Below are 25,989 nucleotides of genomic sequence, written 5' to 3'. Positions count from 1 at the left end.
GGGCATCCTGCGGGCGTCGCATGCTGGAGGGTCCGGGTCTCTCCGTCTCCCGTGGTCTCCGAGGGGCATCCTGCGGGCGTCGCATGCTGGAGGGTCCGGGTCTCTGCGTCTCCCGTGGTCTCCGAGGGGCATCCTGCGGGCGTCGCATGCTGGAGGGTCCGGGTCTCTCCGTCTCCCGTGGTCTCCGAGGGGCATCCAGCGGGCGTCGCATGCTGGAGGGTCCGGGTCTCTGCGTCTCCCGTGGTCTCCGAGGGGCATCCTGCGGGCGTCGCATGCTGGAGGGTCCGGGTCTCTCCGTCTCCCGTGGTCTCCGAGGGGCATCCTGCGGGCGTCGCATGCTGGAGGGTGCGGGTCTCTCCGTCTCCTGTGGTCTCCGAGGGGCATCCTGCGGGCGGTGTGCATCTGCGGGGATGGGTGCCTGGACGTTTGGTCCTGCGGTACACAATGAAGCATGCATGGTGAGACATCAGGCAGTGATCAGGTGATACGGGGGAGGGGGATATAGGGGAGGGGGGATATGGGGACGGGCTGTTGGTGGCTCACTTGCTCGTGGGCCCCCGACCTCTGCATCAGCAACCTCCCGGTCCTCAGGTCCGCCAGCCAGTTCCAGGGCCCTTTCCTCATGTATGGTCAGTGGCCTCTCATCAGCGGGCCCTCCTCCAGTCCTCACATGCTCCCTATTGTTGTGTGCGCGCTTCTCCTGTGGGGGGGGGGGGGGGGGTGGCAGGGGTAAAAGGCAACAGTGTTAGGCAGGTATATGAATGCACGCCATCGGTTGCGCGTGCATTGCAGAGGTTAAGGTTAGGGCTGGATTCACTTGGGGATATAGGGGATATGGGGATGGGGGGGATATGGGGGAGGGGGGGATATGGGGGAGGGGGGATATGGGGGAGGGGGGATATGGGGAGGGGAGATATGGGGGGGATATGGGGGAGGGGGAGGGATATGGGGGAGGGGGGATATGGGGGAGGGGGGGATATGGGGGAGGGGGGATATGGGGGAGGGGGATATGGGGGAGGGGGGGATATGGGGGAGGGGGGATATGGGGGAGGGGGGATATGGGGGAGGCTCACCCTGCCTGCTCTGACGAGGTCGTTCACCTTCTTGTGGCACTGGGTGCCTGTCCGTGGTGTCAGGGCCACAGCGGTGACGGCCTCTGCCACTTCCCTCCACAGACGCCGGCTGTGGCGTGGGGCAACTCTGCGGCCGTGCCCGGGATACAGGGCATCCCTCCTCTGCTCCACCGCATCCAGGAGCGCCTCCACATCGCGTGACTCGAACCTCGGGGCTGAGCGACGGCCAGCCATCCAGTCGGGTGTTGCGGTCGGGTGTTCTGGTCGGGTGGGGGGGAGCAGCGCGGCCTTATGAGCCGTCACGCCGTGCAGCGCGTATGACGCTGCACGGCGTGAACCACTGCGCAAGCGCGGATCCCGTTACGTCGCTGCTAGCCCATTTCGGGCCGGAGACTAACGGCCCATTTTTATGACCTGACGCAAGTGGGATTTGCGCCCATCGGCGGACTTTCCGCCGATAACGGAGAATTTCGCCCCAGGAGTAGGCCATTCGGCCCCTCAAGTCTGCTCCGAATGTGGCCTTGGGCGAAATTCTCCCCCAACGGCGGGATGCCCGCTGACTGGCGCCAAAGCCGGCGCCAATCAGACGGGCATCGCGCCGGCAAAAAGGTGCGGAAGTCTCCGCATCTTTGGCGGCCTAGCCCCAACATTGAGGGGCTAGGCCGACGCCGGAGGGATTTCCGCCCCGCCAGCTGGCGGAAATGGCGTTTGTTGCCCCGCCAGCTGGCGCGGAAATGCGGCGCATGCGCGGGAGCGTCAGCGGCCGCTGTCATTTTCCCAGCGCATGCGCGGGAGCGTCAGCGGCCGCTGTCAGTTTCCCGCGCATGCGCAGTGGGGAGAGTCTCTCCCGCCTCTGCCATGGTGGAGGCCGTAGCGGAGGTGGAAGGGAAAGAGTGCCCCCACGGCACAGGCCCGCCCGCGGATTGGTGGGCCCCGATCGCGGGCCAGGCCACCGTGGGGGCACCCCCCGAGGTCAGATCACCCCGCCCCCCCCCCCAGGACCCCGGAGCCCGCCCACGCCGCCTGGTCCCGCCGGTAAATACCAGGTTTGATTTACGTCGGCGGGACAGGCAATTCCTGGGCGGGACTTCGGCCCATCCGGGCCGGAGAATCCAGCGGGGGGTCCCGCCAACCGGCGCGGCCCGATTCCCGCCCCCGCCCAATCTCCGGTACCGGAGACTTCGGCGGGGACGGCGGCGGGATTCACGGCGGCCAACGGCCATTCTCCGACCTGGCGGGGGGTCGGAGAATGACGCCCCTTAAATCCACTTTCCTGTCTGACCAACACCCCCTCCCCCCCCACATACCTCTTGACCCTCCTTTCCATCAGAAATATGTCTAACATAGCCTTGACTATTCAATGCCCCTGCCTCCACTGCCTTCTGGAAGCATAGCATTCTAAATACTTGCACATCCCTCTGAAAGAAGAAATTTCTACTCATCTCCTTCGCAAGCAAGATTGATGAAAATACCACGTTTATGTGGTTAGTGTCAGTGTTAAAAGCCTTGACAAAAATCAGACCTTGTTGAATCAGCTGTTTCTTGTTTTTTAATGAAACAGTTCATAATCACTGCTAAACACTCACCAACACTTGAAAGCTACATTTTTGGAATGTCAAATTTTTCCGTAATTATAAAAATTGCATGCTTTTTAGAAGCATAAGTATTATTTCTCTTTTTTCTGTGTTTGTCTTTATTTTAGCTTCTGTTTTAATCCAATCATAGACATTGAGTGGAATTTTCTCCAAAAATAGTAAAGTGTCTGATTGTCACTGAAAACTGCCATGTTTCTCCCCAGAGATTCAGCCAGGTTTTCTCTCCAGATCTTCTGAAACTTTGTCGAAAAAAAATGCAGGCGGGGGGGGGGGGGGGGGTGATTTGCTGCATCACTCTGGCAAGGCGGGGCCTTCAGAGTTCGGGACACCGATCTCTAAGTTCAAGTGAAGCCCCCACCCCACCACCACCACCAACAGATTGGCACTGCCAGGCTGGCACTGCGAGTGCACCAGGTCAGCATTTCCAGGTTGGCACTGCCAGTCTGCTGGGTTGGCACTGCCAGGGCACTGGCCTCCACGCCCCCAGTGTGGTCATCTCGACTGCTGGTGAGCGGTAATCAGGTCCATGCTCTCGCAGGGGCTTGTCTTCTGAATTTTCATGGATGTCCACAACAGAATGGAAGGGAGTGGGAAAATTCTTTAAAATGTTTATTAAAGTTTTACATAACAATCAATAAAAACACAAGAATGAATTTTTAACAAACAAAGAAAAAGTAAATGATATAAACACTATACTTAAAACTCCAAATGACTGACAGTGTCTAGATATTAAAAAAGGAAATAAACAGTTGCAGCTCAGGTAGAATCTCTCCACTCCACCCCTGATGGGGAATTTAAGTTTCTCTCAGTGCAAGAAGGACATTAAGTCTCCCAACCAGCCAGAGGCACTGGACGGAATAGGAGACCTCCAACCGAGCAGTATCAGTGAGGCAAAGGCGACTACGTCAGCCTTGACCCCCAAGTGACTGCTGGTTAATCTGAAACCCCGAATATGGCTACCAGTGGACATGGGAGTAATTCCAAACGGGACATGGGGCTAAAATAGGAAGCCCAGAGGTTGGCGAATCTGGGGTAGAACCAAAACATATGCAAATGGCCAGTTGGGGTAAGTGAACAGTGATCGGATCTGTTCTTGACATTTGTAAAAAGCCCACTCATCCCTGCCTTGGTCAAGTGCGTCCTACGTAGCACCTTAAACTGAATTAGGCTCAACCAGGCACATGAGGACATGGAGTTGCCTCTGTAAAGGGCCTCTCTCCATATCTCGCTAGTGAGGATAGTGCCCAGTTCACTCTACCTCTTCGCCCTCACCCCGTTCAGTGAGAAGGGATCAGACAAGAGAATCTGGCCATATAGGTCTGAGATAGACCCCCTACCAGGCTGAGCCACGGGTAGAATCATCAAAGGGAAAGGTGAGGCAACAGGAAAGGAAGGGATGGCTGTACGAGAGAAATCACGAACTTGAAAGTAGCGAAAAAGACTAGAGTTGGGTCGCTGAAATTTGTCCGCTAAGTCTCTGAAACTGATAAACCTCCCCTCCACAACCAGGTCTCCAAAATGCTCAAGACCCTTCAATTTCCACAAATTAAATGCCGAGCCCAGCCCAGAAGATACGAAAAGGTGGTTGTTACAGACAGGAGGCAGTGAAGACAAGGAGAGGAGTTTAAAATGTTGTCAAAATTGTTTCCGGATTCGAAGAGAGGGCACCACCACCTGGTTCGAAGAGAATCTAGCGGGAGAAAAGGGCAATGGTGCAGTAACTTTGATGTGGAGAGTGGATGTAGGACAACAACGAGCCTCCATCTGGCCCCAGATTGAATCGGGATCACTGATCCATAATAAGATAATTTGGATATTAGCGGCCCAGTAATTGAACAATAAGTTTGGGAGGGCCAAGCCCCCTGTCCGCCCATCCCTCTGCAGTAGAACACTGCAGCTTCTGGGATTCTTACCTGCCCAAATAAAAGCAGATATCAATTCATTAACCTTAATAAAAAAGTGTTTGGGCATGAAAATGGGGAGGCATTGAGAGAATTAAAAAGCTCGGAAGCATGTTAATTTTTATTGTTTGAATCCTGCCCGCCAACGAGGAATGCTGTTTCATCTCTGTAGGTCCGTTTTGACATGATTGATTGGGTTGAGTAATTCAATTTGTGAAGTGAGGCCTAATTGTGGGCCACCCTGACCCCCAAGTAACACAAATTTATAATAGAGAGGCAAAAGGTAATGTGCTTAAATGGACTCATCTCCCAAATGGGGGTTGGCAGACATTCGCTCTTGCCAATATTTAACTTATAGCCAGAGAAGGAGCCAAAGGCATTAAGTGTCTTCATTATGCCACTGATGGGGGAAGTTGGTCTGTAATATGTAAAAGTAGGTAATCTGCATAAAGAGATACCCGATGTTCCACCCCATCACGATTAATACTCCTCCATTAACTAGAAGCCCTCAAGCTATAGATTCCTACCTCTATTACCAGAGCGAATAAAATTAGAAAAAGTGGGCAGCCCTGCCTTTTGCCCCTATTCAAGAGGAAGTAGTCTGAATATAAAATGCTTGTGTGAACGCTGGCTGTGGGGGCATTATATAACAAGCGGATTCAAGAGGCAAATTTATGGCTGAATCCAAATCTCCCGAGAATCTCAAATAAATAGTCCCATTCCACCCTGTCAAAAGCTTTCTCAGTGTCGAGCTATACAATCACCTCTGGCTCAGGTACAGGGGGAGGGAGAAAGAATAACATTTAAAAGGTGATGTATATTGGCTGATAATTGACGTCTCTTTAAAAAGCCTGTTTGACCCTTGGCGAGCAGCTTGACATCGCGTTTAAAAGCGAGATGGGTCGGTATGAGCCACCCTCGGTCAGGTCTTTGTCACTCTTAAGGAGCAAAAAAAATAGAGACTTGAGTAAGGGTCGGAGGCAATGGACCATGGGATAGGGAGTCATTAAACATATCTAATAACAAAGGTGCGAGCTCTTCCAAAAACGTCATATAAAATTCGATCGGAAAGCCACCCGGGCCAGAGGCCTTACCAGCCTGCACCAGCCCAATACATCTTAGAATCTCGACATTTGGGGTGGGCAGATATCCAGAAACTCATACATGGTCGGCATCCACCTAACCTGCACATCTTTGGACTGTGGGAAAAAACCGGAGCACCCGGAGGAAACCCACGCCGACGTGGGAAGAATATGCAAACTTCACACAGTCTACCGAAGGGAGGAGGGCCCTATCTAAAATGAAAAAAATCACTGTGGGAATATGCACGATAAACCTGAGAAAAAAAAGAGAAATCCCTGTTATTTGGGTGCAAAAAACCCCAGGGATCTATCCTAATCCCCCCCTCCCGCCCCCCCTCATCTGACCCATAAAAATATAACTGCACTCAAAAGTGAAAGAAATGGTGCAAACAATAACAACTTAAAGCTTACAATTGGCAAAACGCAACTAAACAAACTCTAAGCTAATTTTATAAACTATTATTATGAGCTGCAAAAAACGCTCCAATGTCACTCCCGTTAACTAACACAACCTTGTCAGCAGGGAGACTCCAACCAGAGAGTAGAAAGAGAAAGGGAATAAAATAGGTTAATGTAAATGCATAAATCTCTCAAATATAACCAAGAGCATTAAGAATACCCCAAACAACGAACAAGAAAAAAAAACTAAATATAAAGCGGCCATACACAGCCATATAACAAATTAAACAGAGCACTTGTGCTTTTGATCAAAGGAGTCAGGACCTCCCGGTGAGTCAATAAAAGTGACCTTTTTCTCGGAATTATACTCGAAGGCGATCAATGGGTTGATCATCCCGAACTTGACTCCACTGTTGAAAAGGATGGATTTCACTCTATTAAAAGTGGCTCTTTTCTTAGCTAGGTCTGCACTCATGTCCTGGTACAGCCGAATAGAGTGGCATTCCCAAGTGAAATCCCAATGCTCCCATCGGAGAACAAACTTCACTTTGAAATTCAAATCTTGCGATCACCGTATGAGGAGGATCTCCAGGGTGAGGCTTAGATCAAAACGAGTGATGAGCATGGTCTAATTCTGGGTGGGGGGGGGGCTGTAAGTACACCCTCACCCACCATCTTGTGGAACATATGTCCGAGAAATACTCAGTAGAGGTGCGGCACTTGATCCCCTCTGGTAACCCCACAATACGAATATCCTGGCTCAAGGTCATTCCGCATGGTTGTTAATGTTTTGTTAACTTTTACCAAAAAGCAAGGTTGGACTCCAGGGAGGTGATCCAATCACTATGGTCCGAAAAAGCCATCACCATGTCCTTATTTGTGGCTCTATGAGCTTTGATGGTCTTGCTGGTGGCTTCAAGAACCAAATGAATGAAGGTCAAGGCCTTTTCAATTGACCTTTTAAGATCCACCGGCAAGTTTTGTCGGTGTTTATCAAGCGTCAACATTTTGGTGAGAGCTTCGGCCGTTAGTGGAGTGGTTGGAGAAGATGCTAACTCCACCATCTTATCTCCAGTAGTGCCCTGAGAGGCTTCAGAGTCAGTCGACAAGATTTGGACCAATTCTTTTTTGGCTCTGCCTCCCTTGGGCATCTCAGCGAAGAGAGAACCGTACACAAGAAAATCTCAGGATTTTTCTGGAAAGGTACAAACCCGTGAAAAATAGTCAGGTTTCCAGCGGGAGCCACCTCATGCATGTCTTCCCCTCATGTAGCGCCACCAGAAGTCAGAGAGTGATAAGTTGTGTGGTTTACCTTTACTGAAGTGGAAGCAGCTTTGTCTTGGGTAAGATCAATGGATTTTTAGAGTACAAATCTAGAAGGGACTGTTGCCAAAAGATGTTTACTTTTGTGTTCCGATAAGTGAACTTTTCTGGGGACGTTTTGTGAGACTCTTTTGACTGTGTAACTTTAATCTTATGTGCTTTAGTTTTTATTCAGGTTAATAAATCTTTTAATTTTTAAAATCTTGAAGGTATTACAGGGATTCTATGCTCCTTGGGTCACTAGTTTCTTCTTGGTATTCTGATCCTGGGCCAGACTACAACATGGCTAGGGTACTGGACAGAAACCCTAATATTTTCTTTTAATTTTGTTAGACTGTGAGGAAAGAATACCTCGCTCCAGGAGTGATTTCACGCAAAATATGGGCATGGTATTTTAAATCAAACTTTATTACTAACACAGTGTTAAATATATCTTTAACATCACACAAGAAAATAGCTTACAATTGCCCTTTGAACAACGCTTATCAATACAGTGACGCAATAACCCTTAACTGCTAACTTTACTTCCATTCAAACAGTAGGACCATCTCAGATCCCAATCCACTTTTAAATACAGTTAGCACTCAGGAATATTTGCTGTACAGGTATGTCTGGATACTCCACTTTGAGAAAGAGAGATCTTTTGACTGGTTTAAAGAAAAGACCTGACCATGTCAGAACAATGCAGGATCTCTCGCTAAAATCTTCAGAAACTGACTTCATAGTTTGACTTCCCGGAAACAATTGAAAAATCTCTGCTTCTCTGCTAAAATGTCTGGTACTCTAGCTCCTCCCATTAATTACAAAATGTCTCTAATGAACTACTCCACAGGGGACCCTCTTAATCCAAACAAAATTATTTTAGCCCAAGCCTTTATGATGCCTTAATTGCACCTCTGGCTCCCAAAAGGCCTAGCTGTCTTGCAAACCAGGATTTTTAAAAATACTACTGCAGCAGTAATTCACACAATAACCTAGAATTTTAACCCCCAAAGATGTATAATACAATATATCTGAGATTTCTACATTCATCACACTGGTTTTCAAAATTAAAAAAAAGGTTCTGATCAGAAGACAAGTTTCCTTCGGGGATTTGGCTTGTTCAGCAAATAACATCTGTTGTGGTTGTACCAATGTCAAGTTCTCACTCCTGTAAGCAAGTCCCCATTACTTGTGAAATAAATCCATAGAATAGAATCTATAGAATCTCTACAGTGCAGAAACAGGCCATTTGGCCCATCGAGTCTGCACCAACCCTCTGAAAGAGCACTCTACCCAGGTTCACTCCCCTTCAATATCCCGGTAAGCCCAGCTAATCTGCCTATCTTTGGATACTTAAGGGGAATTTAGCATGGAGAACCCACCTAACCTGCACATCTTTGAACTGTGGGGGGAAACCAGAGCACCCAGAGGAAACTCACGCAGACACTGGGAGAAAGTGCAAACTCCACGCCAACAGTCACCCAAGGCCGGAATTGAACCCGGGACCCTGGTGTAGCGAGGCAGCAGTGCTAACCATTGTCCCACCGTGTGGAGATGGTGGCGTAGTGGTCATGCCAGTGGGCTAGTAATACAGATGTGCAAGTTAATGCATGGTACCAAACCTCACTATGGCAGCTGCTGGAATTTGAATTCAATAATTTTCTTAAAAATCTGGAATCAGTAATCAGAACCATCATTGATTGTTGTAGAAACCCATCTGGCGGGGAAATCTGTTATCTTTACCTGGTCTGACCTACATGTAACTCCAGACCCACAGCAATGTGGTTGACTTTCACCTGCCCAGTGGTCCAGTCACTGAGTTCAACGTTCAAATGTTGACCTTGCCAGTGACACCCACATACCATAAAAGTGTTCATTAATACGTGTAAAAGCTGATAAACCTGGGAGTTAAACAGAACACAAATAGGTGTTATTCTGGTTTTTAGGTGACAGAAGAATTGCTCAAATAAAAACAAAAAATGCTGGAAAAATGCAGCATGTCCGGCATGTGCAGAGAGAAACAGGGTTAACATTTTGAGTCAGAATGACTTTTCAGAATTATTCAGCGATTAGGTCGTGATCAATGACTCTCACTTTATGAAATCATGTGACGTAGGCCAGGTTCTCTGAAAAAGATTTATTTAAAAGTCAAAATTAAGCAACAGCTAACAACCCTTCATTTCTGACTTTCTGGTTTACAAAATAATAGACAATGCAATGCTTTTCCAACTCCCCTAATCATACTGAGTTTGAACACTCTGTAATATAAAGTTTAAACATGGAATCAAAGCCATCAGAATACTTCCAGGTGCTCATCTCTGCAGAGCGTGTGGAATAGGAATCGCTGAACAGGCAGAGAGCTACCAGCTAAGTATCACATCTCTTTTAACCTTTCAAACCTAGATGTCACAGTATGTCCACTGTTAAGTTGCAACTTTGAGTACTGCTTTTAGGTGGGTGACGTAAACTTTGGGATAAGGAACATTCATGAATGTTTGTTTCTCTTTTCAGAAAATGTTTAATTAAAAACGAAAATTAACAAAATTATGCAGGTAAGTTCTTTATTTTTATTGCACAATTCCTTAGGAATCATGAATGATCAGTTGATATTCATCTGTAAGGATCAGAGTCCAGTTGGTTACAGTTGAAAAGTTGTCCTGTTAATCCAGCAGGGTGATTCAACGAATCCAGAGTGAGGAGCACGTGCACTGTGATACAAAAATAAGGACACAAAAACATAAGAAAAGTCAAGGATTTGCCTCGCTGAATTCTAACACTGTTGGTGTAGATCCAAATCCGTTTAGAGTATCCCTAAATCTCCATCTCTGTTATTTTGCCTGGCAACGGATTTCAGAAGTTTATCACCGATACTGAAGAAACAGAACACTTGCATTGATTTAACATAATAATAATCTTTATTCGTGTCACACGTAGGCTTACATTAACAAACATTCCAAGCACTTTAAAGTCAATCAACTGCCTTTGGCGTCATTAGTGTTGTCACAAACCCAGCAGCTGATATACACACAGCAGACTCACACCCAGTGAGATGAATGACTATTCGTGAATTTTGTTTTTGGTGTTGTTAGTTGACGGGTAAACATGGACAGGACACCAGCAGAATCCCTTTCTTCAAATAGTATCTTGCAATTGTTTCTATCTATAGAGAGCAGGGCCTGTTTATAATATCTCACCCAAAGAATGATACCACCAACAATGCAATAAGTATCAGCCTAGATTAGGAGTGGAGTGGGACTTGAGCCCACATTCTTCTGACTCAAAGACAAATATGCTATCATTGGGCCAAGGCTGACACCAGAAGTTCCTTAAGTTATCTCTTCTAATTCTATTTTTCATTAACTTGAATATTTGACCTGATTCAATGAGGAGAGTCGGAGAGCATGCCAGGAGCAGCGCCACTGGACGAGGGAGGAGGTTTGACTAACATCCCCATCGTCCACGATGGGAAGCCATCTTCAGCCAGACTATCTGAGCCTCTTCCTGAGATCCATAGCATCGCAGGCAATTTGATTCGCTCCAGATAATATTAAGACCAGGCTGAAGTCACTGGATACTGCAAAGGCTGTGGATCCTGACAATGTCCTGGCAGCAATGCTGAAGATGACTGTGCTCCAAAATGAACCATGCTCCAAGCCAAGCTGTTCCAGTACAGCTGCAACACTGACATTTCCTCAACAATGTGCAAAGTTGCCTATGTTTGTCCTGTGTCATGTGAGAGCATTAAGAAATGGGTGTTTAAGAAATGTACCTTTAAGTAATGGAACTGCTCATGTTATTGAAGTGATGTCAGAGGGTGGGGGGAGCTGAGCTATACGTCTGCTTTTTGAGTTTCAGTTTGAGAGAGCAGCTTGGGTGTGTCTGTGTGTTTCCAGTGAGCTGCATGAAGAAAACAAAGGGGCTGTAGCTGAAGTAACCAAAAGCAGCAGCACGGTTGAACCCTTTCTCCCTATATATATCTTGAATGTAATCTAATGTGCTCCTGTTTGAAGGTTGGTTAAGTCTTTTGGATGTTAAAAGGACAGCTTAAACGATTACTTAGTCTTTGGGGGTTATCTTTGAATTAATGGTGTTAAGATATTCAATGGTTGTTTTAAAAAGGTTAACTTGAGTTGATAGAATAAACATTGTTTTGTTTTAAAAACCACTTGTCCATTTATGCTGTATCACACCTGTAGAGTGAGCCGTGTGCTCCCCACACTACAATTTATTAAAAGTTGTGGGTCAGTTGAACTCCATGCTACACTTTGGGGTTCTCTAAACTCTGAACCATAACACCTGTCCACAAAAAGTAGAATAAATCCAAGTTGGTTAATTGGCTCCCTGTCAGTCTATCCCCAATCATGAGTAGTGATGGAAAGTGATATTGATAGTGCTATCAAGTGACAACAACTCAGACAAAAACCTGCTCATTGACTCTTAATTTGCGGTCTACTAGCGTGACTCAGCTCTAGATCTCATTATAGCCTTGGTCCAAACATGGACAGAAGAGTTGAACTCAAGAGTTGAAAATGACTGCCCTTGACATCAAGATAGCATTTGAGGTGTGGCATGGTAGTACAGTGGGTGGCACTGTCGCTTCACAGCTCCAAGGTCCCAGGTTCGATTCCCGGCTTGGTTCACTGTCTGTGCGGAGTCTGCATGTTCTCCCCGTGTCTGCGTGGGTTTCCTCCTGGAGCTCCGGCTTCCTCCCACAGTCCAAAGATGTGCAGGTTAGGTGGATTGGTCATGATAAATTGCCCTTAGTGTCCAAAGGGGTTGGGTGGGGTTGCTGGGTTACAGGTGTGGGGCGGAGGTGTGGGCTTGGGTAGGGTGCTCTTTCCAAGGGCCGGTGCAGACTCGATGGGCTGAATGGCCTCCTTCTGCACTGTAAATTCTATGTCTATGTCTATGACTGAGTGTGGCATCAAGGAGCCCTAGCAAAATTGAAGTCAATGGGAATCAAAGGGAATATTTGCCACAAAGGAAGATGGTTGTGGGTTTTGGAGGCCAATCCTTTCAGCCCCAGGCCATTACTACAGGAGTGGGGGTGTTTGCTTATGATTACACAGTGTTCATTATCATTCACAACACCTCAGCAACTATTCGTGAATTTTCTTTGTGGTGTTGTTAGTTGACGGGTAAACGTAGACAGGACGCCAGCAGAAGCCCTTTCTTCAAATAGTCCATATCCATATACAACAAGCACTTGATAAAATTCAGGCTTGGGCTAAGAAGTAAGAAGTAACATTCAAGATTCACAAATGCAAGGCAAAGACGTTCTCCAGAAAAGACAATCTAACCATTTCCCGTTGGTGTTCAATGGTATTACCATTGCTGAGTTAGGAGTGTGCTGGAATGCTACCCCCTTGCCTGGATGAGAGCAGCTCAAATGACATTCAAGAAGCCCAACGCCATCCAGGACAAAGCAACCTGCTTGATTGACACCCCATCCACCACCTGAAACATTCACTCCCTTCACCACTGACACATAGTGGGAGGAGTGTATACAATCTAGGGCAGCACGGTAGCACAGTGGTTAGCACAGTTGCTTCACAGCTCCAGGGTCCCAGGTTCGATTTGCGGCTTGGGTCACTGTCTGCGGAGTCAATTTAGCATGGCCAGTCCACCTAACCGGCACATCTTTGGACTGTGGGAGGAAACCGGAGCACCCGGAGGAAACCCACGCAGACACGGGGAGAATGTGCAGACTCCGCACAGACAGTGACCCAAGCCGGGAATTGAACCTGGGACCTTGGAGCTGTGAAGCAACTGTGCTAGCCACTGTGCTACCGTCACTGGTCCATTCTCCATGGCACTCCTTCTACCAATCAGAGCCACTTGCCAACCAATCAGCACTCTTCCCACACAGTATAAGTTATCCTCTTCGCAATTCGGTATTCATTGTGAATTGTCCTTATGAGAAATGTTTCAACAGCATGATTTTATTTTTCAGATGCACGCCTGTTTTACTCTGTGGTACCAGACCTCTGCATGTGGCAGATTAGGTTTAATATTGGCATAATACAAATTGTAATTTGGCCAAAATATTGTAGTGTGTGCCACATATAAAAAATGTTGAGTACCAGGTGGCCTAGGACGGGATTGAGAAAAACAGTGAGCTTGTCTCTAGTGCTGTGAGATCAATAACGTCAGGTAATTAAATAGGCGAATAAATGGGAGATATGCAACAAGATCAATGGAATGCAAGTCTACTGAGATGCAGCATCTTCGAAAGGGTTAAATGTGATTGATAAAAGGAGGTTTGTGTGATGTGAATTTTATTTGCACAAGCAAGAAATATGTTGTGTAATTGACAGGAAAATAGGCCAAAAACAGTTGAATTTAACTAGGGTTTAGCAAGCCACTCTTCACTCATCATCGATGTGTTTGTTTTTAATGCAGGGCTGCAAAGTGGAAAACATTGACTGCTTCTATTATCAATATAATCACTGCACCAATGTAAGTCTTGTCCCTGGAGTTTACCTTTGTACATTTTGTTTTTACTGGGAACAAACCACTTGTACTTATATAATACCTTTAATGTAGTAAAACGTCCCACGGGTGATATCAAACAAAACTTAACATCGAGGCACCTTAGGAAATATTAGGACAGGTGACCAAAAATTTAGTCAAAGAAGTAAGCTTGAAGGATGAGTGGCGACGTGGTGACACAGTGGTTAGCACTGATGCTTTACAGCACCAGGGTCCCAGGTTCAATCCCGGCCTTGGGTCACTATCTGTGTGGAGTTTGCACTTTCTCCTCGTGTTTATGCGGGTTTCCTCCAGGTGCTCCAGTTTCCTCCCTGTGGTAGTCACCACTGTTGTATATATATCGCATATGAGGTGTATTACAGTAAGGCTCCTGTACTACAGGTATGGGGGTAGATCCCTACCTGCTGGCTCTGCCCAGTAGGCGGAGTGTAAATGTGTGGGCTCTCCGAGCTGCAGCCATTTCAGCAGCAGCTGCGGGAGGCTACACACCTCTGTGTAATAAAGCCTCGATTACTCTCTACTCTCGTCTCGTCGTAATTGATAGTGCATCACTCTCATAGTCCCAAAATGTGCAGGTTAGGTGGATTAACCATGCTAAATTACCCCTTAGTGTCCAAAGATACACAGGTGAGGTCGGGTTACGGGGGTTGAGTTCTCTTTTGGAGGGTCAGTGCAGACTCGATGGTCCAAAAGGGCTTCTGCAGTGTAGGGATTCTATGGCTGAGAGTGAGGCAGAGGGGCTAATGGAGAGAATTGCAGAGCTCAATGGCTGGGTAATTGAAAGAACAGCTGCCAATGATGCATCTCCCAGGAGTATCCGGTGCTGAGTAAAACAGGCATTGTGTTGCTATTGCCCTTCACGATGACCTACATGTGCGAGATTGGATTTTCCGTTCTCAAGATGAAGATAGATGGCATAAAGGAACTAGCTGAACTCTGCACCTGATGTGCACATTTCCCTCTCCTCCTGTGAACCCGTTTGGAGTGAGTTTGTGAGGACCAAGCAGGCTTCCCTTTTGCAATAAAGATAAACGAACGTGGGGTGTGTCACGAGGTTTGGCCGATGTGGGTTGTGATGATCGGCTGGTGTGTGTCAAGGAAGTTGGCCGGCGTGGAAGTTTTAAAAAAAAATTAGAGTACCCGATATTTTTTCCCAATTAAGGGGCAATTTAGTGTGGCTAATCCACCTACTCTGCACATCTTTGGGTTGTGGGGGTGAGACCCACGCAAACACGGGAAGAATGTGAAAACTCCACACGGACAGTGACCCAGGGCCAGGATCGAACCTGGGTCCTCAGCGCAGTGAGGCAGCAGTGCTAACCACTGCGCCGCCGTGCCGCCCCGACCGGCATCGAAGGTTGACTGGTAAGCAAAAGTGGGTCCCGGGAAAAAAAGTTTCAAAAACATTGAGTTCAGATATGGGCAGCAGAGCTTTGGATGAGCTGAAATCTATGGTGTGATGTGGAAGGCTGAATTGGAGAGCGTTGGAAAAAGTGAGTCCAGAGGTAACAAAAACATGGATGAGGATTTCAGCATCAAATGGAGACAGGTGAGGTCACGGAGGAGGAATGAAAGAGCAGATATGGGGTTGCGTAAGAGAGGTTATCAAGATTGCGAAGAGGCTGCTTCAGCCTCAGATTTTGGCCAGCAAGAGGGATGATGAGGCTGATGGCGAGGGAACAGAGTCTGTGGTGGGCTCAGAGAACAACTCTCGCAGATATATAGTTTCAGGAAATTACTGCTCATCCAATACTGGATGCCAGAGAAGCAACACGACAGATCAAAATCGGTGGAGGTGTTAAGAGAAGTTGTAATGAGGTAAAGCTGGAAGTTCTCAGCGTATATGTGAATCCTGTGTTTTCTGATGTTGTTGCTGAGAGGGCTGTATGTACATGAGAAATAGAAGGGACCCACAGGCGTGTTAGCGGACAGAAAGAGGATATTTGGCCCATCATATCTGCATGGCTTTCCAAATGAGCATTTAAAAAAAATGTTTCTATTGGTTTTCACAACTTTTATGTTACATATTTCAGTTTGTACAATTAGAACTTAGAACATACAGTGCAGAAGGAGACCATTCGGCCCATCGAGTCTGCATCAACCCACTTAAGCCCTTCACTTCCACCCTATCCCGGTAACCCAATAACCCCTCCTAAACTTTTTGGACACTAAGGGCAATTTAGCATGGCAAATCCTCCTAACCTGCACATCTTTGGACTGTGGGAGGAAACCGGAGCACCCAGAGGAAACCCACGCAGACACGGAGAGAACGTACAGACTCCGCACAGACAGTGACCCAGCGGGGAGTCAAACCTGGGTCCCTGGAGCTGTGAAGCCACAATGCTATCCACTTATGCTACAGTGCTGCCCAGGTTCCAGGTTTCATAGCCACACGATGGGCGGGTTCTCCTTTCCGGGGACTAAGACCCACGCCGGCGGGCGAACCAGCGCCAACCACTCCGGCGTAAACAGCACCCAAAAGTGCAGAATTCTCCGCACTTGCAGAGGCTAGGTGGACGGCGGAGTGGTTGGCGCCGCTCCAACCGGCGCTGAAGGGACTGCACGAGTTCGCGCATGCGCCGAAGGGCCGGAACCGCCGCCATGGTTCCGCGTATTCTGGTGCAGGCGCAGGGGAGTGTCTTCTCCGCGTCGGCCATGGCGGAGCCCTACAGGGGCCGGCGCAGAAGGAAGGAGTGCCCCCACGGCACAGGCCCACCCACAGATCGGTGGGCCCCGATCACGGACCAGGCCACCGCGGGGACCCCCTCGGGGTCAGATCCTCCTGTGCCCCCCCAAGGACCGCCCCAGCCAACTTACCTGCCATGACCCGCCGTGTGGGACCATGTCCAATCCACACCGATGGGACTGGCCAAAAATGGACGGCCCCTCGGCCCATCGTGGCCCGGAGAATTGCCGGGGGGGGGGGCCACTGCCAACGGCCCCCGACCGGCATGGCGTGAACCCCATCCCCGGCCGAAATCCGGCGCCGGAGAATACGGCAGCCAGTGTCGGGGCAATGGGGCGGGATTCGCGCCGCCTCCCGGGAATTCTCCGATCCGGCGGTAGGTCGGAGAATCCCGCTGATAGTGTTTAGGAAGGCAACTAAGGAAAGACTGACATTACACGACAAATATAGACTAAAGTACAATGAGAGAACATACAAACAAACACGGATCACTATACATATTCACAACTACTTAGTCCTCCCCATTCTCGGGCAGCACGGTAGCACAAGGGGCAGCACGGTAGCACAGTGGTTAGCACTGTGGCTTCACAGCGCCAGGGTCCCAGGTTCGATTCCCCGCTGGGTCACTGTCTGTGCGGAGTCTGCACGTTCTCCCCGTGTCTGCGTGGGTTTCCTCCGGTGCTCCAGTTTCCTCCTACAGTCCAAAGACGTGCAGGTTAGGTGGATTGGCCATGATAAATTGCCCTTAGTGACCAAAAAGGTTAGGAGGGGTTATTGGGTTATGGGGCTAGGGTGGAAGTGAGGGCTTAAGTGGGTCGGTGCAGACTCGATGGGCCTACTTCTGCACTCTATGTTCTATGGGCCCATATGGTTGTTCTGCCTTGGTTACTCTTCGTGACGCTGGCCCCAAATGAGCATTATGATTTAGTGCCATTCACATGTCTTCTCCCCGTACCCCTGCACATAGTTTCTATTCAAATAATCATCTAATATCCTTTTGAATGCCTCGATTGAACCTGCCTCCACCACACTTCCACATAATGCATTCCGGACCCGAACCACTCTCTGTGTGAAAACGTTTTTTCTCACACCACAATTGCTTCTTTTGCAAATCACTTTGAATCTGTGCCCTTTCGTTCTAGATGCTTTTACAAGCAGGAGCAGTTTCTCCCTGTCCACTTTATCCAGCTCCCTTATGATTTGAACAGCTCTATGTAATATCCTCTCAGCCTTCTTCTCCCCCAGGAGAACAGACCCAACCTCTCCAATCTATTCTCGTAACTGAAGCTTCTCGTCCCTGGAACCATTGTTGTAAACCTCCTCTACACTCTCACCATTGCTTTCACATCCTTCCTATAGTGAGGCATCCAGAACTGTACACAATATTCCAGCTGAGGTCTAACTAGTGTCTTGTATAAGTTCGGAGCAGTGCTCTGAAAGCTAGTGTTTGAAACAAACCTGTTGGACTTTAATCTGGTGTTGTAAGACTTCTTACTGTGCTCACCCCAGTCCAACGCCGGCACCTCCACATCTTGTATAAGTTCAGCATAATGTCCTTGCTCTTGTCCCCCTATGCCCCTATTAATAAAACCCAGAATACTATATGATTTATGAACTGCTCTCCACCTGTCCTTCCACCTTCAATGATTGATGCCCATATACAGCCAGGTGCCTCTGCCCCTGTATCCCCTTCAGAATTGTATCCATTACTTTATATTGTCTGTCCCTGTTCTTCCTCCCAAAATCACCTCACACTTCTCAGCACTGAACTGCATCTGTCCACTCCACCAACTTGCCAATGTCGTTTTTAAAGTTCTGCACTGTCCTCCTCACAGTTTACAATCCCACCAAGTTTTGTGCCGTTGGCAAACTCAGAAACTGCCCCCCACACACCAAGATCTAGATCACTAATATATATCAGGAAAAGCAAGGGTCCCAATATCTACCCAGGAACTTCACAAATAGAAAGCAAAGTGTCAGGGCAGCACAGTGGCGCAGCAGTGCTAACCAGGGCACCGTGGTCCCGGGTTCGAATCTCGGCTCTGGCTCAATGTCTGTGTGGAGTTTGCACATTCTCCCCGTGTTTGTGTGGGTATCACCCCCACAACCCAAGGATGCGCAGGTAGGTGGATTGGCCACACTAAATTTCCCCTTGATTGGAAAAAAATAAGAATTGGGTACACTAAATCTATTAAAAAAGAGAAAGCAGAGGGGCGGGATAAATGGGTCCTCCTCTGACTGGCTAACTGTAACTAGCGGGGTGTCGCAGAGGTCAGTCCTCGGACCTCAACTGTTTACAGTCTATATAAATAATCGCAAACAGGGACAGAGTGTAGTATAGCAAAATCTGCGGATGATACTAAAATAGATGGGAAAGCAGGCAATGAAGAGAAGATAGAGTTTAGAGATGGATACAGACAGGCTAGGAGAATGGGCCAAAATTTGGCAGATGGAGTTTAATATGGATACGTGTGAGGTTATCCATTTTGGCTGAAAAAAATAAAAAGGCAAATTATTATCGAAATGGAAAGCAGATTCAAAATGCGTCCGGGCAGAGGCATCTGGATGTCTTTGTTCATGAATCGCAGAAAGTAGGGATGCAGGTACAGCATGTCATAAAAAAGGCAAAGGGAATTTTAGCATTTATTGCAAAAGGACTGGAGTATAAAAATAAAGAAGTGTTGTTGAAACTGTACAGGGTGTTGATGAGACCACATCTGGAGTATTGTGTCCAGTTTTGGTCTCCTTATTTGAGGAAGGATATGGTGGCATTGGAGACAGTTCAGAGGAGGTTCACCAGATTGATTCCGGGGATGAAAGGGTTGATGTATGAGGAGAGATTAATCAGTTTGGGTTCATACTCGCTGGAGGTTAGAAGAATGAGAGAGAATCTGATCGAGGCATATAAGATACTAAAAGGGCTTGATAATGTAAACATAGCTCAAATGTTCCCCCTTGTGGGAGAATATCGAATGAGAGGTCATTGATATAGATTGACAGGCGGTAGATTTAAAACTGAGATGAGGGGGAACTACTTCTCGCAGTGGGTGGTGAATTTGTGAAACTCGCTGCCCCATAGTGTGGTGGAGTCTGAGTCATTAAATGGCTTCAAGAAGGAGATGGATATATTTCTGATGAAAAAGGGGTTAAAGGGATATGGGGAACAGGTAGGGAGGTGAATTTGAGACCAGGAAGAGATCAATCATAATCTGATTTAATGGTGGAGCACGGTTGAAGGACTGAATTGCCTACTTCTGCTCCTTATTCCTATGTTCGTATGTAAACCTTCCTCCAGCCCGAAAAATATCCATTAGCCATTACCCTCTGCTTCCTATTAATCAGCCAATTTTGCATCCACGTTGTTCCTGTCCCTTTTAGTTTTCCTCACAGGTCTGTTGTGTGGCACTGTACCGAATGCCTTTTTAAAGCCCATGTGCACCACATCAACAGCATTACCCTTATTGACACTTTCTCCTACCACTTCAAAAACTCCAGCAAGTTAGTTAAACATGATGTCCCTTTGGCAATCCATGCTGGCTCTTTCTAATCATGTGGATACTAATTCTATCTCAAATATTTTTTCGAGAAGCTTCCCCACCACTGAAATTAAACTGACAGGTCTGTAATTGCTGTGCTTAACCCAGACCCTTTTTTGAACAAGGGTGTAAGGTTTACAGTTCTGCAGTCCTCTGGCACCTCCCCTGAGTCTATGGTAGACTGGACAATTCTGGCCAGCGCCCCTGCAATTTCCACTCTCATTTCTTTCAATATCCTTGGATGCATCTCGTCTGGTCCCAACACCTTGTCAACTTGCTCCTTGTCAATTTTGAACGCTTCTAAGTGACAAAGTTTCCTCCACTATCGCAATGACTTGCATAGCACCTACTTCCTTAGTAAAGACAGACACAAAGTATTCATTTAATACCTCAACCACGCCCTCACTTCCATGTGTGAACTCCCTTTTAGATCCCTAATTGGCCCTACTCCTTTCACCACTCTTGTACTATTTATATGCTTAAAGAAGACTTTGGGATTCCCCGTTATGTTGACTTTCCTCATAATCCCTCATTGCTTTTCTAATGTGCTTTTTCATCTCCCCTCTGAACCTTTTGTATTCCTCTTGGTTCTCAATTGTATTTTCTACCTGACCCATCATAAGCCCATTTCTTCTTTGATTTTTAAATTTCTATCTCCTTTTTCACCCAGGGAGCTCTGGATTGGTTTGCCCTACCTTTCCCTTTCAAGGAAATATACCTTGATTGTGCCTGAACCATTTCTTTTTTGAAGGTAGCCCATTGTCCAGCCACTGTTTTTCCTGCCAACCTTTTGTTCCAGTCTATCCAGCTTAGCTCCATCCTTGGCATGTTGAAGGCGGCTTTGCCTGGTTAATTTTTCTTACTTTTCATTGCCCATTGTCCTTTTCTACCATCATTATAAATCTTTAGATGCAATGATCACTGTTTCCTAAATGCTCCTACACCAACAGTTTATCTACTTTTTTTAATAAATATTTTTATTCTCCATTTTCACATTTTCTTCAAAACTTACACCCCACCAACAAACAGTAAACGGTAACAAATACAATGTCAATCCCCTTATTAACAACAACGATCCCATCCTCCCACCAACACCCCAAAAACGGCTCGCATGACAATATAAGCATCAAATAAAACAAACCCTCCCAAGGAGGGGAAAAAAAAGAAAATAGAAAAAGGAATCAGGAATCGCCCATGGTCACCATTGATATATATAGCTCCCACCCCCCCCCTAATATTCAACGCCATCCAATCCCCGGAAGAGTACCATGAATGGCACCCGTGAATTGTAGACACCTGCCCTCCCACCCCTCCCTCCCAGACTCCTCCCCTCCACTTCCTCTTGCAAACTCCTCCCCCTCACCTCAGTTCTTTCCCCCAACTTTTCACCCTGGCTAGACTCACCAAAACCTGTTCTACCAGGCTCCGATGGCCGCAGCCCGTCACCCCATCTCACTCCCGTTCACTGGCTGGCTTAAGCCCGGGTCTCCTTCCCCCTTGCCTGGTCCCAGGAAAACCAAGAAATCCCCTTCAGCACACAACACCCGCATACACACCCAAGCCCCAAAGAACCATCATTGCAAATGAAAGTCCCAACTCTTCCCTTGCCCAAACATACAGTGTCGACCCATTTAGTACATACACCAAGACGCAGTGAAAAAAATAAAGTTACATGAGACTACATTGGTACACGACCCGCTCTCAGTCCCATTTCTCAATTCAGGCACAGTCCTTCTGCCTTCGCAAACTCCTCCGCCGCTTCCGCCGTCCCAAAATAAAAGTCCTTGGATTCGTAGGTCACCCTCAACTTAGCTGGATATACAAAGCCGCACTGCACCTTGCTGATGTACAGTGCCTTCTTCACCCGGCTGAAAGCCGCCCACCTCCTCGCCAGCTCCACCGTAAAGTCCTGGTATTCGCGTATTCCAGCTCCAGCCCACTACACCACATAGGACCTTCTCCTTCACGCTGTACCTACGGATACACACGGTTACTACTCTTGGCAGCTCACCTACCTTTGGTATAGGCCTCCACGACCGATGAGCCCGATCCAGTTCGTATCGCAAGGGATCGTCTCCCTCCCCCAATAGCTCCGCCAACATCGTGGCAAAATACTCCGTCGGCCTCGGGCCTTCCACCCCTTCGGGCAGACCCACGATCCTCCGATTCTGCCGCCTGGATCTGTTTTCCAGGTCTTCCATTTTGGCTCGCAGACCCTTGTTGGTCTCTATCATCTTCTGCAACTCCTTCCCCATCGAGGCGAGTTGATCACTGTGCTGCGATAATGCCTCTTACACTTCCTTCAGCGTCTCACCTTGCTCCCGCACCTCCGCCGCTGCGCTTGATACCGCCGCCCTCACCGGGGCAATCGCCTCCTCCACCAGCACTTTCAGTACCGCCCCCATAGAACATAGAACATAGAAAATACAGCACAGAACAGGCCCTTCGGCCCACGATGTTGTGCCGAACCTTTGTCCTAGATTAATCATAGATTATCATTGAATTTACAGTGCAGAAGGAGGCCATTCGGCCCTTTGAGTCTGCACCAGCTCTTGGAAAGAGCACCCTACCCAAACTCAACACCTCCACCCAACACCAAGGGCAATTTGGACATTAAGGGCAATTTATGATTGGCCAATTCACCTAACCCGCACATCTTTGGACTGTGGGAGGAAACCGGAGCACCCGGAGGAAACCCATGCAGACACGGGGAGGACGTGCAGACTCCGCACAGACAATGACCCAAGCCGGAATCGAACCTGGGACCATGGATCTGTGAAGCAATTGTGCTATCCACAATGCTACCGTGCTGCCCTTAAGAACAAATAAATCTACACTATATCATTTTCCCGTAATCCATGTACCTATCCAACAGCTGCTTGAAGGTCCCTAATGTTTCCGACTCAACTACTTCCACAGGCAGTGCATTCCATGCCCCCACTACTCTCTGGGTAAAGAACCTACCTCTGATATCCCTCCTATATCTTCCACCTTCCACCTTACATTTATGTCCCCTTGTAATGGTGTGTTCCACCTGGGGAAAAAGTCTCTGACTGTCTACTCTATCTATTCCCCTGATCATCTTATAAACCTCTATCAAGTCGCCCCTCATCCTTCTCCGCTCTAATGAGAAAAGGCCTAGCACCCTCAACCTTTCCTCGTAAGACCTACTCTCCATTCCAGGCAACATCCTGGTAAATCTTCTTTGCACCTTTTCCAGAGCTTCCACATCCTTCCTAAAATGAGGCGAACAGAACTGTACACAGTACTCCAAATGTGGCCTTACCAAAGTTTTGTACAGCTGCATCATCACCTCACGGCTCTTAAATTCAATCCCTCTGTTAATGAACGCGAGCACACCATAGGCCTTCTTCACAGCTCTATCCACTTGAGTGGCAACTTTCAAAGATGTATGAACATAGACCCCAAGGTCTCTCTGCTCCTCCACAATGCCAAGAACTCTACCGTTAACCCTGTATTCCGCATTCATATTTGTCCTTCCAAAATGGACAACCTCACACTTTTCAGGGTTAAACTCCATCTGCCACTTCTCAGCCCAGCTCTGCATCCTATCTATGTCTCTTTGCAGCCGACAACAGCCCTCCTTACTATCCACAACTCCACCAATCTTCGTATCGTCTGCAAATTTACTGACCCACCCTTCAACTCCCTCATCCAAGTCATTAATGAAAATCACAAACAGCAGAGGACCCAGAACTGATCCCTGCGGTACACCACTGGTAACGGGGATCCAGGCTGAATATTTGCCATCCACCACCACTCTCTGACTTCTATCGGTTAGCCAGTTCGTTATCCAACTGGCCAAATTTCCCACTATCCCATGCCTCCTTACTTTGTGCAGAAGCCTACCATGGGGAACTTTATCAAATGCCTTACTAAAATCCATGTACACTACATCCACTGCTTTACCTTCATCCACATGCTTGGTCACCTCCTCAAAGAATTCAATAAGATTTGTAAGGCAAGACCTACCCCTCACAAATCCGTGCTGACTATCCCGAATCAAGCAGTGTCTTTCCAGATGCTCAGAAATCCTATCCTTCAGTACCCTTTCCATTACTTTGCCTACCACCGAAGTAAGACTAACTGGCCTGTAATTCCCAGGGTTATCCCTAGTTCCTTTTTTGAACAGGGGCACGACATTCGCCACTCTCCAATCCCCTGGTACCACCCCTGTTGACAGTGAGGACAAAAAGATAATTGCCAATGGCTCTGCAATTTCATCTCTTGCTTCCCATAGAATCCTTGGATATATCCCGTCAGGCCCGGGGGACTTGTCTATCCTCAAGTTTTTCAAAATGCCCAACACATCTTCCTTCCTAACAAGTATTTCCTCGAGCTTACCAATCTGTTTCGCACTGTCCTCTCCAACAATATCGCCCCTCTCATTTGTAAATACAGAAGAAAAGTACTCATTCAAGACCTCTCCTATCTCTTCAGACTCAATACACAATCTCCCGCTACTATCCTTGATCGGACCTACCCTCGCTCTAGTCATTCTCATATTTCTCACATATGTGTAAAAGGCCTTGGGGTTTTCCTTGATCCTACCCGCCAAAGATTGTTCATGCCCTCTCTTAGCTCTCCTAATCCCTTTCTTCAGTTCCCTCCTGGCTATCTTGTATCCCTCCAATGCCCTGTCTGAACCTTGTTTCTTCAGCCTTACATAAGTCACCTTTTTTCTCTTAACAAGACATTCAACCTCTCTTGTCAACCATGGTTCCCTCACTCGACCATCTCTTCCCTGCCTGACAGGGACATACATATCAAGGACACGTAGCACCTGTTCCTTGAACAAGTTCCACATTTCACTTGTGTCCTTCCCTGCCAGCCTATGTTCCCAACTTATGCACTTCAATTCTTGTCTGACAACATCGTATTTACCCTTCCCCCAATTGTAAACCTTGCCCTGTTGCACGTACCTATCCCTCTCCATTACTAAAGTGAAAGTCACAGAATTGTGGTCACTATCTCCAAAATGCTCCCCCACTAACAAATCTATCACTTGCCCTGGCTCATTACCCAGTACTAAATCCAATATTGCCCCTCCTCTGGTCGGACAATCTACATACTGTGTTAGAAAAGCTTCCTGGACACACTGCACAAACACCACCCCATCCAAACTATTTGATCTAAAGAGTTTCCACTCAATATTTGGGAAGTTAAAGTCGCCCATGACTACTACCCTATGACTTCTGCACCTTTCCAAAATCTGTTTCCCAATCTGTTCCTCCACATCTCTGCTACTATTGGGGGGCCTATAGAAAACTCCTAACAAGGTGACTGCTCCTTTCCTATTTCTGACTTCAACCCATACTACCTCAATAGGGTGATACTCCTCGAACTGCCTTTCTGCAGCTGTTATACTATCTCTAATTAATAATGCCACCCCCCCACCTCTTTTACCACCCTCCCTAATCTTATTGAAACATCTATAACCAGGGACCTCCAACAACCATTTCTGCCCCTCTTCTATCCAAGTTTCCGTGATGGCCACCACATCGTAGTCCCAAGTACCGATCCATGCCTTAAGTTCACCCACCTTATTCCTGATGCTTCTTGCGTTGAAGTATACACACTTCAACCCATCTCCGTGCCTGCAAATACTCTCCTTTGTCAGTGTTCCCTTCCCCACTGCCTCATTACATGCTTTGGCGTCCTGAATATCGGCTACCTTAGTTGCTGGACTACAAATCCGGTTCCCATTCCCCTGCCAAATTAGTTTAAACCCTCCCGAAGAGTACTAGCAAACCTCCCTCCCAGGATATTGGTGCCCCTCTAGTTCAGATGCAACCCGTCCTGCTTGTACAGGTCCCACCTTCCCCAGAATGCGCTCCAATTATCCAAATACCTGAAGCCCTCCCTCCTACACCATTCCTGCAGCCACGTGTTCAACTGC

General features: G+C 47.5%; 1 protein-coding gene across 1 annotated transcript in view; it reads left to right on the top strand.

Annotated features, from left to right (window-relative positions):
• Window positions 1–25,989, top strand: part of LOC140395579 (uncharacterized) — a 53,573-nt gene that overhangs the window by 6,244 nt on the left and 21,340 nt on the right. Inside the window, exons 2-3 of the mRNA XM_072483534.1 lie at window positions 9,867–9,907; window positions 13,758–13,814. Of these exons, the coding sequence (XP_072339635.1) occupies window positions 9,902–9,907; window positions 13,758–13,814 (63 nt within the window). The 5' untranslated portion in view covers window positions 9,867–9,901. The remainder of the gene's footprint in view (window positions 1–9,866; window positions 9,908–13,757; window positions 13,815–25,989) is intronic.

The sequence above is a fragment of the Scyliorhinus torazame genome, chromosome 18 (assembly GCF_047496885.1).
Source record: "Scyliorhinus torazame isolate Kashiwa2021f chromosome 18, sScyTor2.1, whole genome shotgun sequence".
NCBI classification, from domain to species: Eukaryota; Metazoa; Chordata; class Chondrichthyes; order Carcharhiniformes; family Scyliorhinidae; genus Scyliorhinus; species Scyliorhinus torazame.
Note: the sequence above shows the minus strand (reverse complement) of the source record. Positions and strands in the feature narration are given on the sequence as shown.